The 23,171-nt window shown below is 41.3% G+C and overlaps 1 protein-coding gene across 7 annotated transcripts in view; it reads left to right on the plus strand.

Moving 5' to 3' along the window:
* Positions 1 to 23,171, plus strand: part of LOC115156990 (astrotactin-1) — a 277,551-nt gene that overhangs the window by 160,745 nt on the left and 93,635 nt on the right. For all 7 annotated transcript variants that reach the window (XM_029704808.1, XM_029704810.1, XM_029704809.1 and 4 more), the window contains 2 exons: positions 7,044 to 7,148; positions 11,786 to 11,974. In XM_029704808.1, coding sequence (XP_029560668.1) covers positions 7,044 to 7,148; positions 11,786 to 11,974 — 294 coding nt within the window. The remainder of the gene's footprint in view (positions 1 to 7,043; positions 7,149 to 11,785; positions 11,975 to 23,171) is intronic.

Here is a 23,171-nt window from a genome sequence, read left to right on the forward strand (position 1 = left end):
GGTGGCATTTCTTTGGGGGGCCGCACAGCCCTTCATGTGCTTGCCAGAGGTAGCCTGACTGCCATTAGGTACCGAGATGAGATCCTCAGACCCCTTGTGAGACCATATGCTGGTGCGGTTGGCCCTGGGTTCCTCCTAATGCAAGACAATGCTAGACCTCATGTGGCTGGAGTGTGTCAGTAGTTCCTGCAAGGGGAAGGCATTGATGCTATGGACTGGCCCGCCCGTTCCCCAGACCTGAATCCAATTGAGCACATCTGGGACATCATGTCTCGCTCCATCCACCAACGCCACGTTGCACCACAGACTGTCCAGGAGTTGGCAGATGCTTTAGTCCAGGTCTGGGAGGAGATCCCTCAGGAGACCATCCGCCACCTCATCAGGAGCATGCCCAGGCGTTGTAGGGAGGTCATACAGGTACGTGGAGGCCACACACACTACTGAGCCTCATTTTGAATTGTTTTAAGGACATTACATCAAAGTTGGATCCGCCTGTAGTGTGGTTTTCCACTTTAATTTTGAATGTGACGCCAAATCCAGACCTCCATGGGTTGATAAATTGGATTTCCATTGATTATTTTTGTGTGATTTTGTTGTCAGCAAATTCAACTATGTAAAGAAAAAAGTATTTAATAAGATTATTTCTTTCATTCAGATCTAGAATGTGTTGTTTAAGTGTTCCCTTTATTTTTTTGAGCAGTATATTTTAGATATAGACAGACACGTCTTTTTTGCCATTTATGAAATTATTATTCAATGTGTTTCTATGGGCTATAGTATTTCAGGCCAAATTCAATATTTTATCCAATAATTTTTATACCTAAAAGGGTCCTAAACTAGCTAAATGGTTTGACCATCTTAGAACAATTCCATATGTTAGCTTACTACAACACATTACTGAATAGGACTCTCCATATTTTCAAGCATAGTGGTGGCTGAAACAAACTTGCTGTCTTTTCTTTTAATTTAACTACGCAGGTCAGTAAAGAACAAATTCTAATTTTCAATGACAGCCTAGGAACAGTGCGTTAACTGCCTTGTTCAGGGGCAGAACAACAGATTTTTACCTTGTCAGCTCAGGGATTCGATCTTGCAACCTTGCGGTTACTAGTCCAACGCTCTAACCACTAGGCTACCTGCCGTATTCTTTAAGGACCAGGGAGATTCTTAGGATAAAAAAGAAACGGAATGGAGCTAAACACAGGCAAAATCCTTGAGGAAACCCTGGTTCAGTCTGCTTTCCACCAGACACTGAAGGATGAATTCACCTTTCAGCAGGTCAATAACCTTAAACATATGGCCAAATCTACACTGGAGTTGCTTACCAAGAAGACAGTGAATGTTCCTGAGTGGCCTAGATACAGTTTTGATTTAAATCTGCTTGAAAATGGTTATCTAACAATGATCAACAGCCAACTTGACAGAGCTTGAAGAATTTTATGAAGAATAATGGGAAAATATTGTAAAATCTATGTGTGCAAAATGCTTAGAGACTTACCCAGAAAGACTCACAGCTGTAATCGCTGCCAAAAGGGATTATACCATGTATTGACTCAGGTGTGAATACTTATGTAAATTAGGTATTGTGTGTAGATGTGTGAGAAAAACATTTATTTAATCTATTTTGCATTCAGGCTGTAACACAACAAAATGTGGATTAAGTGAAGGGGTATGAATACTTTCTGGAGACACTGTATACTTTATGGAGTATGGAGTATCCACCTTGCATAAGAATGATGTGATGTTCTCCAGAATAGAAGCAAAATCATTGGTACTATTAATAGGTCATATTTCAGTTGTGATGTACTAGCAGTAGGTGTCTACTGTAGTTACACATATACATTTCCTTGACAACAGTGTGTTGAGAAGTGACTATCATTAATGTGTTGACTGTTTTTATCGAATAATTACCTACTATGTTAAATTGATACTTGATTAAATTAATCATGTAACAATTAACTCATTAGGAATTTGGGGCACCATGGGAAAAATTATTTAACGAGTTACTATCTCCTGACTTAAACTCTAGAAATATATCAATATCTCTTACATCAATAACAGTCAATTATTAATTATTACCTCACCAGTCACATTCTGAACGTCGCACAATTCTTGGATATCTGCACGAACCATAACCTAAGTGATGAATCAGCAATACACAAATTGGCTTAATTATGTATTTACTAACTAAATCATCATACAGAATACCTAAACACACAGCATAAGGTTATTGATTACATACATAATACAATGAAAACAGGTCCCTAGTGGACTAAGAAAAGCATAACCGTTCGTTTACACAATGGAAAGGGAGGGGTATGTAAGGAGAGGGAGAGACAAAGAGAGTCACCTTACCGTACATACATTTGGAAGCTACACTCATGGGAATAGGAATACTTTGCACATGAATGACCGCTCATTCGGGAAAAGAACTGCAATGTATATATTTACGCATGGATGTCTTTTTCATCTCTCTGTTAAACTCGATGGTTCTATGGGAAGTGGTTTGATGTAAGTCTCTGGTTGTCCATCAGAGGTCACAATGTCCTTATTAGTTGTAGGCTTCTTTTGTTCTGGAGTTTTTTACAACATTTAGATGTAAATCTGATATACACAGGGTGAAAGCTCTTAAAGTTACAATGTTTCCGTTATAATGTCTTTCTGATCATTTTTATGACATCACAAAATAGACATGAATTTTCCATATTCCATCTCTCATCATTCCCAACATTCGGATGTTGAAATATATTGTTCTAGTGTCCATTGTTTGATGTTGAAGTTTTTGGTGGCAAAGTCTCTCTGTGTAACAAAGGATTTTCAGCCTTCCAATCCTGCAGAGCCAAAGGGAGAGTTTCTGCAAGGTATTTAAGTCATAAAACAGGTCTGGGTATCCTCAAACATTTGCCTAGATGATGGGTCCTTTTGATCCTCACCAAGGAGAGAGAGTCATGACAATTGTTTTATTTACTGTGCACTCTGCCTGTGAGTAGTAGACAATTTCTGGCGTACCTGAAAAAGCCTAGCTCCATTCATCTTACATTTTGGATGCAGCCCACAATTGTAATCACATTTGGGGTTTAATTTATTATTTGACACTGATTAATTGCTTGAGCCATTCCCTGCGGTAAACGTCAATTAATTAACCGACAGCATTAGATGTGATAATTAATACAGTGTGGGCCCCAGCATGGGAGCAGGGACCTTAAGGCTGGCCCCTTAAAAAGACTGCCATCATGGTGCGCACCTGTTCCTCTGGGATCTACAGGCCTCCTCCAAGGAGACATCTACAGAGTTCTATGTATGCCTAGACAGTACACAGGCAAATAACTTCTCAGAAGTGTATATTGACTGACATTACAGTCTAGTTGAGCTGCTTGTTAATTTCTAGCATCAGGATTATAGTACATTTTACATTTTGGGGGGGAATGTGTTTGGTGGGCTTGGTGGGAACTGAACTGGTGGTGGTTTGTGGTTTGACCGTTGACGCAAGCAGAATGGCAGTGATTCAAACTGCGACACAGAGTCCCTTCTCCCCAAGTCCCTCTCAATTAAAGCCACAGCATATGGCCTAGTGATCGCTAAAGAACAGAGGTATCGCTGAGATATTTTATAAGACATTGACAGTTCCTAGTCCTACAGTACCTTTGACAATGCTAAAATGGAAAGGGTGTCACCTTGGAATTAAAAAAAAACTAAAGTTCCGTTCCAAATGACACCCTATTTCTTATTTAATGCCCACTTTTTGACCAGGGCTAGTAGTAGTGCACTATATAGGGAATAGGGTGCCATTTTGGATGCAAAATCTGCCTCGTTAATTAGTCTGATGCTGATTTATGAATGGCCTCAATCTGTTGGATTCTTTAGATGTGAGACGTTCCTACTGTTGTAGTCTTAATGTTTCATCCTTTTTGTGGGGCTTCAAGGCCTCCTGCCTGGTTTGTTAATTTGGTCCATCTTCAATCAAAACTTTACAGAAGAGCAGAGAGGTAGTGTTCAGAATATGTTCAGTAGCACCGTTTTAACAAATAAACTTCTGTGTTGTTAACTTAATCCAAAACTTAACTTTCAACCTACACTCTTGCCATAACCTGTTCTGAATATCTGACCTTCACTTGAGTAACACATGCATTAACATGATTGTCTTTTTTCAATATGATTTGAATTGATTACTGTAGTGTATACTTTGTAGTGTACATGGTTATGGAACAGAGGGCACCACCTATACAATACTGATCAACTGATCACATGACTAACATTATGAAAAGTGTTGAGAGGCAGTGGAAATTATTCATGGGAGAAGACCTGGTCAAGGAGAGATGAGTGGTAGGCCTAGTGATTTAGTCCAACAAGGTATATGATACCATAATCTTTGCCATTGTAACGTGGATGCTTGGAGTCGAGAACCACGTGTAAGTGGTGAGTTTAATAATAAATGGAACAATACAAGAAACACGAGTAGCGTACAGACATGTAACACATAGTCAATACTGCCTGGGGAATAGAACTAAGGGAGTGACAGATATAGGGGAGGTAATCAGTGAAGTGATGGAGTCCAGGTGTGCCTATATATGAAGCATGGGTGCGTGTAATGATGATTCCCAGGACCGGTGGTTAGTAAACCAGCGACGTCAAACGCCGGAGGGGAGGAGCGGGAGTAGACGTGACAGCCGTTGGATTATCAAGGCATTACGTACAGCCATTCCCATACATCTTTTCAAAAGCTAACATTTTGCTCCTACTATAGGCTTGAGATTTTTTATCAGTTTCCTCAGGAAGAAGAGTGGGCTCCACTGCTATATTACAGTTAGGATGTGTCCCAAATGGCAACCTATTCCCTATACCTATATAGTACCCTGGGGTCTCTGGTCAAAAGTGGTGCACTCCACTATATAGGGAATAGGGTGCCATTTGGGACTCACTTTTAGTTTCCCATTAGATTAGTAGAGGAGTGTCAGGTAATTCTCAGTGTTCCACCTCTTTCCTCAGTCATTCCTTCTTCGACTTATCCAAGAGTGAAATGGAACATGGGGTCCCATAGTTAATGGGGTTCTATGAGCCATAAGATTACTTCCATCTGTGGTTGTCGCTATGAATCTTCCTGAGAGAAGATTCTAGATTTTTTTTAAATATATATAAGATTTGGCAGTGGTGGCACAGAGATATACAAGGCCCTCAGGATATTAGATCATAGATCCAATGTGGTCACACATAGGGTTTGATATTCAGATCTCCTCTGCCTCCTAGTCCTTGATTTGTGTCTATCTTTTTCTCTCTTCAATCTATGTTCATTTTAGTGTATGTTAATGACTCCACCCGAGGCTCGCCACATCGTGGCAAAATGACTAGCGACGACTAGAGACTGAACTTGTGTTTGTGATGTGAAGTTCAGTCATATTACTCATTCTGTCAGACAATGAGAGCAGAGCACCCAAGGGGTAAAGGGAGACAAGGCCTTTGAAAAGAAGGAATATGGGCTGTATATGTTTTGGCTTGTTATTCATTTTATAAGGGGACATGAACAGTGCAGCGCTGTGCCTACTACCAGGAATTTTATTGTTTGGGGAGCGTTTTCCCATAAGAAGGGATAAATGAATGTTGTTCAAGGTGAGGACAATGTGTGAACATCACATTTAGAGCCTTATTCATCAAGTTCATACAATATGTCAAGCCCCTGCCAAACGATACATTTTCAAAGAACAGCTAGAAAAAAGGAACTGTTACCGGCGGAATTTTCACTTGGCTCACGAGCTAAATTACAAATACGTTGCATTACTCCTTATTTACACTGAAAGAGAATGATCCTCTACACAGTATTTGTGTTCTTTCCAGGGGAACACAAACCCCATTACCCATTCAATACCAATAGGACAACACAGCTCTCATTTCACTATTACTAAAAACAAAAAGTCTATTTCAGTGTCTCTCAGAAGCATGATATATTGTGACACGAGTCCATAAGGTCCTCATACAGTCGTGAATTGGAAAGTTCTAGGCAATAATCGCTCAATACCAATAGGACACCACATTACCAATACGATATTACAGCTCTCATTGAATAGTACTTTCAGTAGAACAAAACGACTCTGTCAGTGTCTGTCCTCCGGTGGGTGTCTGAACTAGTAGTTGCCTACTAGGGTGATATATTGTGACACGGGCCCAGAATGTCCTCATACAGTTGTGAATAGGAAGATCCATCATTACTCAATGAAATCCTGAATGCTCTCTTTTATGTTTCACAGATGTTTTGACTGACAATGTAGCAGCTCCTAAAGCTCTCAGGATATGCTGTGTCTTTAGACATCTTCCAGATGAGTAGAACATGAAGGGAAAGTTAAATTGATGTATGGGTGTGATTCCTTGCACAGCTCAGAATTGCTGACAGTTGCCATAGGAGATTAGATGATTTAGCACCATGCCAACGCTACATATGGTGATGTGTGAGGGATGTTAACTCTGCACTGTAACCAGAGGTAGAATAGAAATGCTTAATTTCATCTAGAGAAAAGATTTGGATGATCAATGTCGCCACATCCCAATGTATTTTCATTTACATATAGCTACATTTGTTATGCTTTGCCTGCCATTGATGATTTGTTGTTAACCCCAACAAGCTGACCAAGTCAATCATTACCCTAAGAAGCAAGGCATCTGTAAATACATTTTTGATGGACTAACCAATGAAGGTTTTCCTTCGAGCTCCTTCGTAATGACATTGTAGGCGGGCAGAATGTGATAGATTTTTCTCTATGCTGCTCTCTGGTGGTATTGTAATTATATCAAAGTGCTTGAGACCATTGCATGCTTTTGTGTGGACCAGTGTTTTTCCAACCCATCAGAGTGTATTAATGATCTGTCAACGACAGCCCACTGTTTTTCTGTAGCTTAAGACAGAGTCGCTATTTGTGTATGTGCAGTGCAAGTTATTATCTGTACTTAACATGTGTTTCTTTCTTTGTTAATCTACCACTTTCATACTTTGCATCAAAGCCCTGTTAACTGGAATGGAAAATTATAGGTGATGTAATATGTTGTACCTCTTACAGGAATGGTGAACTACAGTGAGGTCTCTGGGTACCCACTCATCCAGCATTGGAGGCTGAGGTCTGTCCTGTACCATGTCAAACTGAACCAGTGGGTTCTCTCTCAAGGTAACTATAACACATCATTAAAGCAAATCAAATCAAATTTTGTTGGTCACATACACATGGTTAGTAGATTTTAATGCGAGTGTAGCGAAATGCTTGTGCTTCTAGTTCCGAACATGCAGTAATATCTAACAAGTAATATATCTATTTCACGACAACTACCTTATACATACAAGTATAAAGGAATGAATAAGAATATGTACATATAAATATATGGATGAGCGATGGCCGAATGGCATAGGCAAGATGCATTAGATGGTATAGAGTACAGTATATACATATGAGATGAGTAATGTAGGGTATGTAAACATTATATAAAGTGGCATTGTTTAAAGTGACTTGTGATTGTCACGACTTCCGCCGAAGTTGGTGCCTCTCCTTGTTCGGGCGGCATTCGGCGGTCGACGTCACCGGCTTTCTAGCCACCACCGATCTACGTTTCTTTTTCTATGTGTTTTGTCTTGATTGTACACACCTGGTTTCCATTATGTTATCATTTATTCCCTATTTAACCCTCTGGTTCCCACATGGTTTTGTGCATGTATGTTCTTTGTTATGTGGTCGCTCTTTTGTGTTGAGCTGGATTATTATTCCATGTATGGAATTAGTTTGTGATTATTTGCGAGTAAAGTACGTTTTTACTCAGTTCTGTGTCCTGAGCCTGACTCCGTTCTACCCGCTGCACACTGATACATGACAGCGATACATTTATTACATCCAATTTTTAGTGGCTATAGATTTGAGTCAGTATGTTGGCAGCAGCCACTCAATGTTAGTGATTGCTGTTTAACAGTCTGATGGCCTTGAGATAGAAACTGTTTTTCAGTCTCTCGGTCCCAGCTTTGATGCACCTGTACTGACCTCGCCTTCTGGATGATAGTGGGGTGGCTCGGGTGGTTGTTGTCCTTGATGATCTTTTTGGCCTTCCTGTGACATCGAGTGGTGTAGGTGTCTTGGAGGGCAGGTAGTTTGCCCCCGGTGATGCCTTGTGCAGACCTCACTACCCTCTGGAGAGCCTTATGGTTGAGGGCGGAGCAGTTGCCGTACCAGGCAGTGATACAGCCTGAGAGGATGCTCTCGATTGTGCATCTGTAAAGGTTTGTGGGTGTTTTTGGTGACAAGAGAAATTTCTTCAGCCTCCTGAGGTTGAAGAGGCGCTGTTGCGCCTTCTTCACCACGCTGTCTGTGTGAGTGGACCATTTCAGTTTGTCTGTGATGTGTACGCCGAGGAACTTAAAACTTTCCACCTCCACTACTGTCCCGTCGATGTGGATAGGGGGGTGCTCCCTCTGCTGTTTCCTGAAGTCCACGATCATCTCCTTTGTTTTGTTGACGTTGAGTGTGAGGTTATTTTCCTGACACCACACTCCCAGGGCCCTCACCTCCTCCCTGTAGACTGTCTCGTCATTGTTGGTAATCAAGCCTACCACTGTTGTGTCGTCTGCAAACTTGATGATTGAGTTGGAGGCGTGCATGGCCACGCAGTCATGGGTGAACAGGGAGTACAGGAGAGGGCTGAGAACGCACCCTTGTGGGGCCCCAGTGTTGAGGATCAGCGGGGTGGAGATGTTATTTCCTACCCTCACCACCTGAGGGCGGCCCATCAGGAAGTCCAGGACCCAGTTGCACAGGGCGGGGTCGAGACCCAGGGTCTCGAGCTTAATGACGAGTTTGGAGGGTACTATGGTGTTAAATGCTGAGCTGTAGTTGATGAAATGGTTCTATTAATTCATGAATGAATGGTTATAATCAGGGTTCTAGTCAAGGATTATATTAATGCAGGGTTCTATTTATCTTGTATGCAGTGAGTTACATGCAGACTTGAACAGTGGAAGTCAAGAAAACATTTGGCACATGCTTAAGAGGCAAAAAGGGAATTTTTAGTAATGGAAACTAGGCCTGAGCCTAAAGTTGGCATTCCACATTTGCATCACGGAGCCGTGGTTTAGAACAACCTCCCTTTATGGTCTGATAAGCTGTCATCATCCACATAACTTTGTATCTGAGCAAATATATTTTGACAGGCCCTGCCATGAAAACGGCACAAAATAAGATAATTGTGGATAGGTTTTTAGTGAAGCACTACTTCTTAGAAGGGCTCTCTCTACTCTACTGTTGACAGTACTTTGCTGTAGAGCTTCTTGAAGTTCTTGATTCTCTTCTTTTTTGTCATTTTTATTTATTTATTTTTCGGAGTGGCTGCGGATCCGACTTTTCTGGACCTTTCCTCCTGACAGCTAAAGGTCCCATAGCCTTTGTGCAACAGGTTGCCTAGTGGTTAGAGCATTTGGCCAGTAACCAAAAGGTTGCTAGTTTAAATCCCCAAGCTGACAAGGTGAAAAATCTGTTGATATGCCCTTTAGCAAGGCACTTGACCCATGCTGTGACCCCCACTCTCCAAAAGTTCTGTGTGATATAGGACAAATATAAGCATCAACCACCCTGTATTCGCCCTCCGCTCCACTCATAGAGAACATGGCTACTCTGGTGAATGGTGCTTGTTTAATAACATTTTATCAAAACTGAGTCAATTTATGCAAGATCATATAATGATAGTATTCTACATAACAGAACCGAATATATATCATAGTATAACTTTACTGTAAGACAAAAAACACTACCTCGTTTCCTACGAGATTTTTGTATTATTGTGCGAATGGTCTCATTTTCGGCCAAAACAGCGCACGCCACTAGGCTAAATATGTGCTTTGATTGAAACTAAACACATAGGCTACCTATGCTACAGTTTGTAAACAACATCTCTAAAATGTGTTCACTGTACATCATTCAAAACAACACTGTTGATCAACATCCATTTAATCTCAATCAGTCCAATGGGGACATTTAGATCATCTTGAGTTATAGGATACAGTTTGGTTGGTATGCAGATACTGCGTGGGCATTTCACCTGTAAAATGCATGATTGACAGTGAGAAATGTGAAGGGAGGTTCACTAAGAGTAGAGCAGAAAATGTGCTCAATTTAGAGAATCCCAGAGATGTGCAGAAGCCCCAGGACCCCCAGCCTCTGGGATGCGGGGTCCAGAAAAGTCTGCGCCGCAGCCTCTACCTTTTTATATTTGTACCATATTGTGTTGCTTCGGCATCTGAACGGCCTACATCAACATGCAAAAAAGATTTTATGTGAATGTGTCATGAGTTTTCAGACTGCCAGAAAGTTATTGCAGAATAGTTTATTTGGGCTTAAATGATTTTTGGTATTTGTTTGTTTTCTTTTTGGATGTCATGACTTGCATTATTTGTTTTGTTTAACGTGTCTATCATGTATGTATCCGTAAGCATTTTGTGTTTACTTCGCCACACGTGTGGAGTATAGCATAAATATTACATGTATAGATGTACCATTACTAATGCATTTCAGATAAGAGTGCTCTGGAATTAAACATGACCACAGCCTTTAGAATTCCATTTCCTCAGTGTCATTACTTGTAGGAGTTCAGCAACTTTTTTATTATTACAGATTTTTACACCTGACACCAAAGCACAATCTTTCATAAGGACTGTTTTGCTTCATAATGTAAGACTAGCATGTTGTGAGTGGTAGGAAGGTAATGCTAGGCCTCTCGGATGATAATGGAACAGTTGAAGAGCTATACATGTTTTTTTGTGTTTTCCCAAAGATATAAAAACCAGCAAGAGTAAATGCTTTACAATGACTCCCCTCTGAGGATTTCATGAAGGCTCAATTTAAGACTTAAAGAAAGCCTCAAGTTTACACATGACACTTTAATCATAGTCTGTGCACTGTCACAACAACATAGGGAGTCATAGCTTATCATTTCACAAACTTGAGCTTTCATTAGGATGTTTACCTAAAACTACAAACAAGTACAGACTGTACATATTTTCTCATTTATATTGAAATGTATGATGTGTATAGTATGCTTATGGCTTGTATTCTATAATACCGGCAGGTGCTTGTTACTTACTTTTGACCTTAAAACAAACAAACAATTACCTTCAGACATACTGATTTACTCTGAATATTGAACGTAAAAATAAATACTATCATACATGTAAATATTTGTGCTTTTTCCTGTGTCAGGTTTATGTCCATTTCTATCACGTTTCTGGGAAGACCCAGATGTAGACAGTGTCGAAGTAACAAAAGTGTATTACTAGAACAGAGAGCCGGCAAAATGACAGGTCAAGGGCAGGCAGAGGTCAGTAACCCAGATTGGTGTCTAGAAGGTGCAGAACGGCAGGCAGTAGCAGGGTCAGGGCAGGCAGAGGTCAATAATCTAGTGTTGTGCGACAAGGTACAGAATGGCAGGCAGGCTCAGGGTCAGGCAGAATGGTCAAAACCGGGAAAACTAGAAAACAGAACCTAGAAACAGACAGGAGCAAGGGGGAAAACGCTGGTAGGCTTGACGAACAAAATGAATTGGCAACAGACAAACAGAGAACACAGGTATAAATACACTGGGGATAATGGGGAAGATGGGCGACACTTGGAGGGGGGTGGAGATGAGCACAAAGACAGGTGAAACAGATCAGGGTGTGATAGTTTCATTGCTTTTCAACATTAATTTATATTTTTTACACAAGGCATGAACTGTGTTGCTATGGATTTGTCAGTAGCCTATCCATTGCTAACTCCCTCTTTGTGTTTCCTAACAGCTTTCAGCTCTGCCATCCACTCCCTGGACGGTGCCACCCTCCGCAGTGATTTTGTCTCCATCCTCAGGGAGTTTGGTAATCACTTTGTACAAGAGGCTGTGTATGGCTTCGAGGAGGCCTGCACTATCTGGTACCCCAACAAGCAGGTCCAGAGACAGCTGTGGCTGGAGTACCAGGACATCAGCAAAGGTAAGACCTCTAATTGATTGGAGAAACTGTACTGTAAAATCTAATGAACTGCTGGAGGGAAGCCATTGATGGTTCATGTTCCAACATGTTCTTGACATGCAGTGAGAGTGGACAAAGCTAGGCCTTCTGCCTTATAAACACAGTGCAAACACACAAATCAAATGAAATTGTATTTGTCACATGCGCCGAATACAACAGGTGTAGACTTAATCATGAAATGCTTACTTACAAGCCCTTAACCAACAATGCAGTTTAAGAAAATAAGAGTTAAGAAAATATTTACTAAATAAACTAAAGTAAAAAAAGTACCAAAATAAAATAACAATAACAAGGCTATACACAAGGGGTACTGAAAAATAGTCAATGTGTGGGGGTACAGGTTATTCAAAGTAATTGAGGTAATATGTACATATAGGTAGGGGTAAAGTGACTATGCATAGATAATAAACAGCGAGTAACAGCAGTGTAAAAACAAAAGGGGAGTTTGGTAATGCAATTCAAATAGTCTGGGTAGCCATTTGATTAATTGTTCATTAGTCTTATGGCTTGGGGGTAGAAGCTGTTAAGGAGCCTTTTGGACCTAGACTTGGCGCTCCCTTTACCACTTGCCGTGCGGTAGCAGAGAGAACAGTCTATGACTGTTGACAAATGTTTGGGCCTTCATCTGACACCGCCTAGTACAGAGGTCCTGGATGGCAGGAAGCTTGGCCCCAGTGATGTACTGGGCTGTACGCACTACCCTCTGTAGCACCTTACGGTCAGATGGCGAGCAGTTGCCATACCAGGCGGTGATGCAACCAGTCAGGAAGCTTTCAAACTTTTTGAGGGTCTGGGGACCCATGCCAAATCTTTTCAGTCTCCTGAGGGGGTTAGGGTTAGGGAGGTGTTGTCATGCCCTCTTCACGACTGTCTTGGTGTGACTGGACCATGATAGTTTGTTGGTGAAATGGACACCAAGGAACTTGAAGCGCTCGACCCGCTCCATTACAGCCCCGTCGATGTGAATGGGGACGTGTTCGGCCTCCCTTTCCTGTAGTTCACAGTCATCTCCTTTGTCTTGATCACGTGAGGGAGAGGTTGTTATCCTGACACCACACAGCCAGGTCTCTGACCTCCTCCTTAAAGCCTGTCTCATTGTTGTCGGTGATCAGGCCTACTACCATTGTGTCATCAGCAAACGTAACAATGGTGTTGGAGTCGTGCTTAACTATGCAGTCGTGGGTGAACAAGGAGTACAGGAGGGGTAGAAGCAGACACCCCTGAGGGGCCCCCGTAATCTGTGGATCTGTTGGGGCGGTATTGCAGTGGGTCTATTGATTTCAGCTGATGTACGAAGGGCTATATAAATAAATTTGATTTGATTTTGATTTGATTTGTCTAGGGTTTCCGGGATGATGGGACCCATGAGCAGCCTTTCAAAGCACTTCATAGCTACAGATGGGAGTGCTATGGGGTGGTAGTCATTTAGGCAGTTTACCTTGGCGTTCTTGGGCACAGGGACTATGGTGGCCTGCTTGAAACATGTAGGTATTACAGACTCGGTCAGGGAGAGGTTGAAAATGTCAGTGAAAATGTTTCACATCAGCTACGGAGAGCATGATCACACAGTCGTCCAGAACAGCTGGTGCTCTCATACATGCTTCAGTGTTGCTTGCCTCGAAGCGAGCGGAAAAGGCATTTCGCCCGTCTGGTAGGCTCGCGTCACTGTGAAACTCGCAGCCACTGGGTTTCCCTTTGTAGTCCTTACTAGTTTGCAAACCCTGCCACATCCGACGAGCGTCAGAGCCGGTGTAGTAGGAATAAATCTTAGTCCTGTATTGACACTTTGCCCATTTGATGGTTCATCTGAGGGCATAGAGGGATTTGTTATCAGCATCCGGATTACTGTCCCGCTCCTTGAAAGAGGCAGCTCTAGCCTTCAGCCCGGTGCGTATATTTTGCCTGTAATCCATGGCTTCTGGTTGGGATATGTACGTACAGTCACTGTGGGGACGACATCATCAATGCACTTATTGATGAAGCCGGTGACTGAGGTGGTATACTCCTCAATGCCATCGAATGAATCCCGGAACATATTCCAGTCTGTGCTAGCAAAACAGTCCTGCGTCATCTGACCACTTCTGTATTGAGCGAGTCACTGGTACTGCTTGTAAGCAGAAATCAGGCGGATATAATTGTCATATTTGCCAAATGGAGGGCGAGGGAGAGCTTTGTATGCGTCTCCGTGTGTGGCGTAAAGGTGGTCTAGAGTGTGCACATGTGACATACTGGTAGAAATTAGGTCAAACGGATTTAGGTTTGCCTGCATTAAAGTCCTCGGACAGTAGGAGCACTGCTTCTGGATGAGTGTTTTCTACTTTGCCTATGGCCTTATACAGCTGGTTGAGTGCGCTCTTAGTGCCAGCATCGATTTGTGGGGGTAAATAGACTGATACGAAAACAATTTATGAAAACTCTCTTGTTAGATAGTGTGGACTACAGCTTATCATGGGGTACTCTACCTCAAGTGAGCAAAATCTCGAGACTTCCTTAATATTAGAGATTGCACACCAGCTGTTATTGTCAAATAGACACAAACCACCACCCCTCGTCTTACCGGCGGTAGCTGCTCTGTCTTGCTGATGCATGGAAAAAACATCTAACTGTATATTAACCATGTCATCGTTCAGCCACGACTCGATGAAACATAAGATATTGCAGTTTTTAATGTCCCGTTGGTAGGATAGTCTCGAACGGAGTTCATCCAGTTTATTCTCCAGTGATTGCATGTTGGCCAATAGGACGGATGGTAAAGGCCGGTTACCCACTCGCCGGCGAATTCACACAAGGCACCCGGATCTGCGGCTCCCACATAATTTAGATGAAATGTAGTAATTTGGAGAAATTGTATTTTATGTATAAGTCATTCGCTTTCGCTTTTAAAATAATGGAAAGTCCCTCTCAAAGAAGGGTTTGACGGATGGATAGAATGTACGGATGGATTGAGTCCCAGCAATTTGTTACTGTAGTTTTTCATAACCCAGTTTTCTGTAGAAAAAAATGTAAGCTGTCAGTTTTAACCACATGAAAGAGTGATTTCAGGTGGAATTCCTACTCTGTCAGCAATCCATATTTTTACCTGTAGTTGTTTCCCCACCCAGACAAAGCCAGATAATGAATGACCCCTCTTTCCCCTGTGTTTCAGTCCAGTAACTTCACCACCATTGTTTCCTTTGGTTGAATCAACCACTTTGCCTTCCTCCCAAGGACATTGCCTCACAATTTACAGAACGTTACCACTTCTGACAGATGGCTTTAAATGACTGAGTTTTCCATCCGCATGAAAACTCCATTATTCTTCATTTTCTCACTCTGTGACATTGCTACAGACACTATTACACGATTACATACAAAAGGGAATGTTTTTTTTTAAACGCTATTTTGTGAATTCACTTTACACAGCGCAATATTGGTTCTTCTAGAGCAGGGAATGAAAAATTATGAGACTGGAACTATACTACTATATGAACGTTTTGATTCCTGGGACATAGGCCTAACTTCTAAAGAGAGATTTCTTAAAAATCATATTTTTTTTGGAAAGTTACAGAATGTCCATAAAAGTCCTGCACTTTTGATGGGAGTAATGAGCTCACTGGAGACTATGGTGATCCATGTTCTAGCCTTTGCTCCATATATCAGAGCGCCTCTGGATTTGGCGTTAGTCTGCTAATAATTGTTGCATGTTTTGGGAGTTCCGTTAGCAGACATAATACGACTTATTTATATGTGGCAATGTATGAGAAGTTATGGCCAAGTAATGACACACTTGGAGTGAAATATTTTTATAAAACATTCATGAAAAACTGGTCTAAGGTGTTCGTATTAGGTTTTAGCTTAATTTAATTTTTAAAAATAAATTCAAAATGTAAAAGAACTTGAAAAAAACACTCTATAGTCTGTTTGAGTAAATAATGTATTGAAATGATCATTTTTGAATTCCCTTCCTGTAGGTGTGAATGCTTGAAAATCCAAAACACAGGCACATTATCATTAGATCATAAACAATAAGCCAACTGTAGTTCATTAATTTTGATCAGTGTGCATTTTTCAATCAGTGAAGGATATCATATTCAATCCTCATGATTAATAATATCATTTTAGATGAATATAATGTAATGAACAGATAGAGACAAGATAAGCACTGTCTGCTGTATGAGAAATAACCCATAACCTCAATTTATGAGAAACTAAACATATAATAAAACACAGTACCACATACTGTAGCATTGTACATTTGTACACATTTTAGCATTGTTCTGAGGTCTTGGAGACAGTGAAGTAGCACACCTGAAAGCACCTGAACATCAACAACAGTACGTCTGAATAATGAGCTACATTAAACCCAAGGTCCATCTGTTTTAAAAGGCTACTGACCTCTGTCATTTTGAATTAGATCACTTGCTGTCTGGCTCAAAGCTGTGCTTTCACCCAAAGACTAGTGTCAGGGTCATTATGTAAAGTCAAGCCAAGGCTCTGATTAACACAGACAACAAACAGGAAAAACAGTCCTTATTTATTCCATATATAAAGCAACTCAGCTATTAAAACAATGCCGTATTATTCTACTCAGACAGTGTGAGGATCAGAGGTTGAGGAATAGTGAAATGTATGGAGTTGAAAGAGTACAGAGTTGACACAGTACGGAGTTGACTGATTAGGGAGGTGACTGTCACTGCACAACCTGCACTGCTCTCCACGCTCAACCCTCCGCATGTTTCTTCCTGAGGGGTGACAGAATATCTACCACTTATCCAGGATGTTTTCTCTCTCTTCTCCTGCTCTCCCGGTCCCCCATGCTGCACATGCTCTGGCTGACAGGCAGGTCAGAGGGTAACGGCTAAGCATGGCCCAGGTGTCTGTGCAGGCTCTGCAGCCTGAGGCAATAGCAGGAAGGAGGGTAGCGATGAGAAGGGGATGCTATGGGTGCTCCGCATAGTACTGCATGTACGGTGGAAAGAGAACTTTGGCCTTAGACCGTCCTACCTCTTCTGGCCTCTCTCTGTCAGGTGCAGTGTGGGGTTTGTATGAGGTGGTGTGCAGGCATCTTGCAGAGCAGACAGGGTGATGAATGTGCGCTTCATGCTCAGTGGTGAGACAATTAGAGAGAGCGTGAAGCAGATGTCTTCGACTTCGAGCTTGATGTCTTCAGAAGGTTTGTAGCAGAAGAAGAGAGGGCTAATCTCACTTGTCAAATATAAATAACTTGCACATTGCGAGAAAACTTAGAAGAGGGTAAACAAAGTCTGGCGCTTGCTCTTACAGTCTTTGACGATTAACTTAATGTATGTACTTTTTGAAGGAAATTCTGCACTGTGTACAGTTGAATATGATAAGCAAGTGATGGCTTGAAAAAGTGCCAAAGGCTGCATAAAACAAGCCTTGAATAGCCTCTTCCCTCTGAGTAGTAAATGATAAGCACACACCCACACACACCCACACACACACACACACACACACACACACACACACACACACACACACACACACACACACACACACAACACACAGTTTAATGTCAAGCGTAGGCTATGTGAGGCACAATTTCCTTGCTCAGCAGAAAAACAATCTAAGGCTGTAATATCTCCATAAGAGCAGGGGCCTAAAAGATATGAATACCATTTTGAGTCAGCCAGTTTGAATCATAACCCCAAGAGGCCCTTCCAATCCCCCCTGCTGCACTCTCATCGAAACCCAGACACAAAACAAGATCCCATCCATTATGTATTGTAATTGCTAAAACCCAGTCTGTTTTAATCCTAGTTAACATGATCCGTTTCATCAGCCTTTACCCTCGGCTTAAGAGAAGTTAAACCCCACATCCCACCTTAAGTTGAAGTGTTCAAGGTCATCCCCTTGACGATTCATTTAAAATGTTGATTCCAACAGGAGAGTTTCTGGCAACCCCCAATTTTCCTGTTGTTTTTGTTAGTCCTACAGAGCAGAAGAGTGGGGTTGTGAGGTTTTGGATAGGACATCAGTTTAGGATTTCTGCCCTGGCTGTCTTGAGGTAATTCAGAGTAATGTGTGTCTCTGCTTGTCCTTCGGCTGAAGGGCACTACCTCTCAACACCCTCTGGACTTTGAGTTAACATAGATGAGGAAATAGGAGATTTGTCCTTCACACTGCCTTTTGGTGGCCTTCAGACGTAAGAATTTATGACTCCTTTTTTCTCTCTTTCGCTGTATCACGCTTTTTGCTGCTGGATAATTCATCAGATCAAATCATTGAAGTTTGCCATTTCAATGTTATACAGCTCAATCAAAATGGAAGCATTTGACTGGTTGTTGAATACATTCATTATAAGTCTTGGAACTAAATCATGTTGAATAAAGTGTGTAGGCTAAGTGCTTTTGCCTAATAATATGAGATAACTGGAGAAACCAATGTTGTTGCACTTAATTAATAATTGATTAAATGTCAAAGCCTGTGTCTGGCTGTAGGGAATGCTAGCTAGAGTTTCTTTCATTTTTGAAAGATAGCATGTGTTTTAAAGAGCTTTACTCAACTTACACTGCGTTGCTATGTGATATAAATGTCATTCCCACTGAGCTTTCAGAGGCTTGTTGGAGAGAAGTATCTACTGGAATGTCTTAGTGGTAAATTCATCACGTTCACAACACCTTCAGAATTGTAAATCCATTGCTTTGTAATCTTCCCACACTGCTTGAGTCCCTTTTAATTATGATCAAGGCACATCACTTATTATTGTCTTTTTGCTATGAGGAGCTATGGGACACCGTTGTGCATATTAATCAGACTAAGGTAGCATCCCAAATGGTACCCTATTACCTACATAGTGCCCTACTTTTGGCCAGGGTCCAACCAAAATTAGGGCACTATGTAGGGAATATGGTACCATTTGGGATGCAGCCTTAGACTAGGTTTTATCGTTAATGAACAATCACATGACAGACCAATCCAAATCCCTTAAGCGTTAAACAAAGAAGCCGGGATTACTAAGTCATTTGCACAGAAAAATAGCAACTATAATAAGAAACTTTATATCCAAGTGCATGTCATTGTGCATTTAGTAACAGTTGTAAGGAACAAATCCCCTTGAAGAAATTATATTGCCTGGACATATAATATAGTGATGTAGGCATAACCAAAACGCTGAATTATCCCCAGCACTTGCAACTGGTATATATTTCAAACAGAATACATTTGATACTGTATTTTTGCATGCAAATGCATACATGTGTTGAGCACTGTAAATAGGATTTCAACATAGGCTTAGAGTAATAGCAGCCAAAGTTATTGTCTGACGTCGCTGTATTGCACCTATTGGTAGTCATTATATCAAACAACCATCACCAGGCAATTGCTGGTTATAGTTGATTGCTTCCTAGTCATAGTTAAATGTTTTAGAATGTAATTTCACAGCATTTCCAATCCAGAATTTGCATATTGTAATAGATTTTTGCTGCTTTGCTAATCAATGCTTGCTCTTTCATATTGCGAATGGTGATCTTACACTTAACTCTTAATTAGAAGTCATATCTCATAGAAGAACTTCATGTAATATAAGTAAAATAATATATAGTACAATATTCTGAAGCACATGAAATCCATGAACGAGGAAATGCAAAAATGTAGATACATCTTTAGAGGGAATATTAGTCATGTGGAAATGTCTTGGACATGCCTTGTTTACTGATAATGGTGTGTGTGTATGTACAACTGTGTGTATGCATGTGTGTGTATGCCTGCTTGCTTCCATGCATGCGTGTTTTGGTGTGGAGAGCAGCTAGTTTCAGTGAACTGGTCTGGTGCCCCAGCAAATGAAGAGTGATGAGAGCACTGCTAGAAGCTTTTCATCAAGGCCACTAGCACTTTGAGCAATGTGTTATCAACACAATCCAGGGCTCTGATTGGCTGACACTGATCTATGAGCTGTGGGTTTAGCTGCTCATCGTGTATGGATTTATTTCTCCCTTCAGTGTCTTGAGGCAAAAAGATAGAGGGGGGATATAAATACATGATTTCACATATATTACAATTTTGCATTAAAGCACAGTCATGCATCAAATATATGAGCCATTTAATAGTGAATCTTATCTCATTAACTGGGAGATTCCTTTGAAAATACGCTTTAATAGAAAAGTTTATGGATTCATTTTAATTGTGCCAGTGAGTCCAACACACTTTTGTGCTTCTTCAACAAAGTCATAGGGAATAATATTCTACTTCTTGCGTATTGCATTATTGACCATAATTGACATAAAAGACAGTATAAGCTTCCTGTCCTAGGGGTATAAGTGTATCTGCTTCCTCAAACAGACCCTGGGTCGATCCAAAATGCTACAAACTGCAAAGCTTCAAACATAGCCCCTCTATGAGAAGTGACGTGGATTTTCACATAGCTCAAGCATGCCGAAGTGATTCCTATGCGTCTCTGTGTGTGAAGGAGCAACAGTATCAGGCACCCACTGTTAATCCTGTTTTGTCAGAAAAACCATGGAGTTTGTCAGGTCAGGCCATACATATGAAATAGTAGATGCCAGTCATATAACATATTCAAACATGTTCAAAATACTGTCATAAATATACAAATATCCTGTAAATTCTTTACATTTACTCAGTAATGCCTGGTGTTGAAACAACTGAAATGGCTGATTGCAGGGTGTCGTCATTATTTGCTGATATAACTGCTGCAGATTCAGAATGTGTCCAATTTTCCTATTGTCTTATAACATATTTCCACCACACTGAAAATCTGCAGTAATTTGATCATAATGAACATAGCTGATTTGCATGTCAAAATGAATGAGGGCATTGTACCTCCTGTCTGAATTGGGCAACCTAATGAATGTTCTAATCGAAGGAGAGGGCAGGAAAAACACTAGCTCTTCTTTCAGGGTGAAATGCTTACCAAAAAATATAAGACAAGATAAATCGAGACACATTTTTCCTGCCTGAGTTTTCCTCCCCCTTGTTTGGCGATGTTGTGCAGCATAATTGCCCTCTACAGGCCTATTTGACCACTGCATGCTTTGCCATTGAGAGGAAGAGGGAAACTGCTTATTCACACAGTTTGCCTATGCCAGGGATATATGGCTTGAGATGGCATAGCATAGTCTCTTTTGCTCCTTTTATTGAATTCTAAATTGATGAAGAGATATTAACCGTGTTTGCTTACAGAGATGTGGCTTTATCTTTGTGATTTCTTCTCTGTCAAATGATCCCTAAGAACGAGGAGAAACTTTAGACTTTAAGCAGCAGATTTAAGGAGCAGCAGCTCTCCTCCTCTCCTCTCAAGGTGTCCAATCTTCACAACAGAAGCTCTTGAGAGTCAAAATGTTCGTGTCATTTCATTAAGATTTAAGGATCAGCATCATAGAGATATTCAATAAAAGTAACGGATTCAACCCCTTATCAATGGTGGTGTCTTGAAGGAGTTGTCCAAAATCGTGTGACATAAAACATTACTTTTCTGTCCTTCAATGTATGGCAGTGTAAGTTGTCGTTATATCATACATTAAGCATTAATCAGTTAAATTCTACATTGAACTTGAACCCTGTAAAAATCCTGGATCTATGTAGCTGTTGGACAGTTTTTTTGTATAGAGATCTCAGAAATGCAGTGTAACTACTTAACATTCTGTGTCTCCTTATGTTACATGGTGAAAACAGTTTTCATGGCACACAAATCCAAAATAATAGAAGCATTCCATTTTTCAAATTCATTTAACTGAAAGAGTCACCTTACTTTCATAGTTAAAACCTAATATTGATAGTGCCATTAACGTGGTTCTTCAATAATTATGCATAATACTTGTTGGATGTGCGTTTGGTGTCGAGCTGTTTAATTACGCTGTGATATTTTCGCACATCATCATCTGATTCAGGAAAGACAAACAGCTGTTGTGATAGCGCAAGCAATGCAACAGTAGCCCAAGTCCTGGGAAAAAAAGGCATTTGCAAGGAAATATCCAGAATATTTTAGTGTCTCATTCGTTAAACTGGTGCAGACAGTTGTGCCTGGATATAAGTTGGATCTAATATCCCTAGCGAATTGAGGTTGATCATCTGTTGTTGTCTGCTTGATTTACAGCGGGTTCTCGTTGCGATTTAACAAAGAAAGCATCAAGGTAATGAGTTCATATTTTCATATGTTTTGTGCCTCGGATTGTTTACTGTGCGCAATTGTGCAGGATAGAATATTGCACAACATCCAACACTCGTCCTATTAATTATTCTGGATATAATGACTACAAATGACATAGTCTAGTGGGCTTATTCCCAATATTATCTGGTAATGAAATAACAAGACAAATACATTTTGTTGTCCATGTTATACCTGCAATTTTAAACAATACAAAGGCTTGAAGTATCCTATTTGAATTTGGAGCTCAGACGTTTAGCTACTTGTCACACCCTGATCTGTTTCAACTGTCTTTGTGATTGTCTTCACCCCCCTCCAGGTATCGCCCATCTTCCCCATTATTCCCTGTGTATTTATACCTGTGTTCTCTGTTTGTTTGTTGCTAGTTCGTTTTGTTTCGTCAAGCCTACCAGCAGTTTTCCCTCTGCTCCTGTCTCTCGATTGTTCCTGTTTCCTAGTTTTCCCGGTTTTGACCATTCTACCTGACCCTGAGCCTGCCTGCCGTCTTGTACCTTTGCCCCACCTTTCTGGATTACTGACCTTTGCCTGCCCTGAGCCTGCCATCCTGTACCTTTTCCCCATCTATCTGGATTACTGACCTCTGCCTGCCCTTGACCTGCTTTTTTCCTGCCCCTGTTCGATTAATAAACTGTTGTTACTTCGACGTTGTCTTACTTGAAACGTGATAGTACGAACTCACCATGACTGACCCAGTAGACTCGGACCAGCTGCGCAACACCAACTCCTCAACACGATCTCCTCCCAAGGAGCCACCATTGGTAGGCACGAGGAATTGCTTCGTGGCTTTATGGAAGGGGTCCACACCTTGGCCGAGCGCCATGACCGGGCGTTGGACATCTTGCTGGAGCAATTCCGTGGGTTGGCTGGGAGGCATGCTACTACGACGGTAACCTCACAGCCCCTCAGTAACTCGGCTGTTAGCAGTGCCGCCTCACCGGTCACTCCACCTTCCCGGGAGCCCCGTTTACCTCCCCCGGAACGCTTCAATAGAAAGCCGGGCACCTGTCGGGCGTTTCTAGCTCCGTGTGCCCT

The sequence above is a fragment of the Salmo trutta genome, chromosome 21 (assembly GCF_901001165.1).
Source record: "Salmo trutta chromosome 21, fSalTru1.1, whole genome shotgun sequence".
Classification (NCBI taxonomy): domain Eukaryota; kingdom Metazoa; phylum Chordata; class Actinopteri; order Salmoniformes; family Salmonidae; genus Salmo; species Salmo trutta.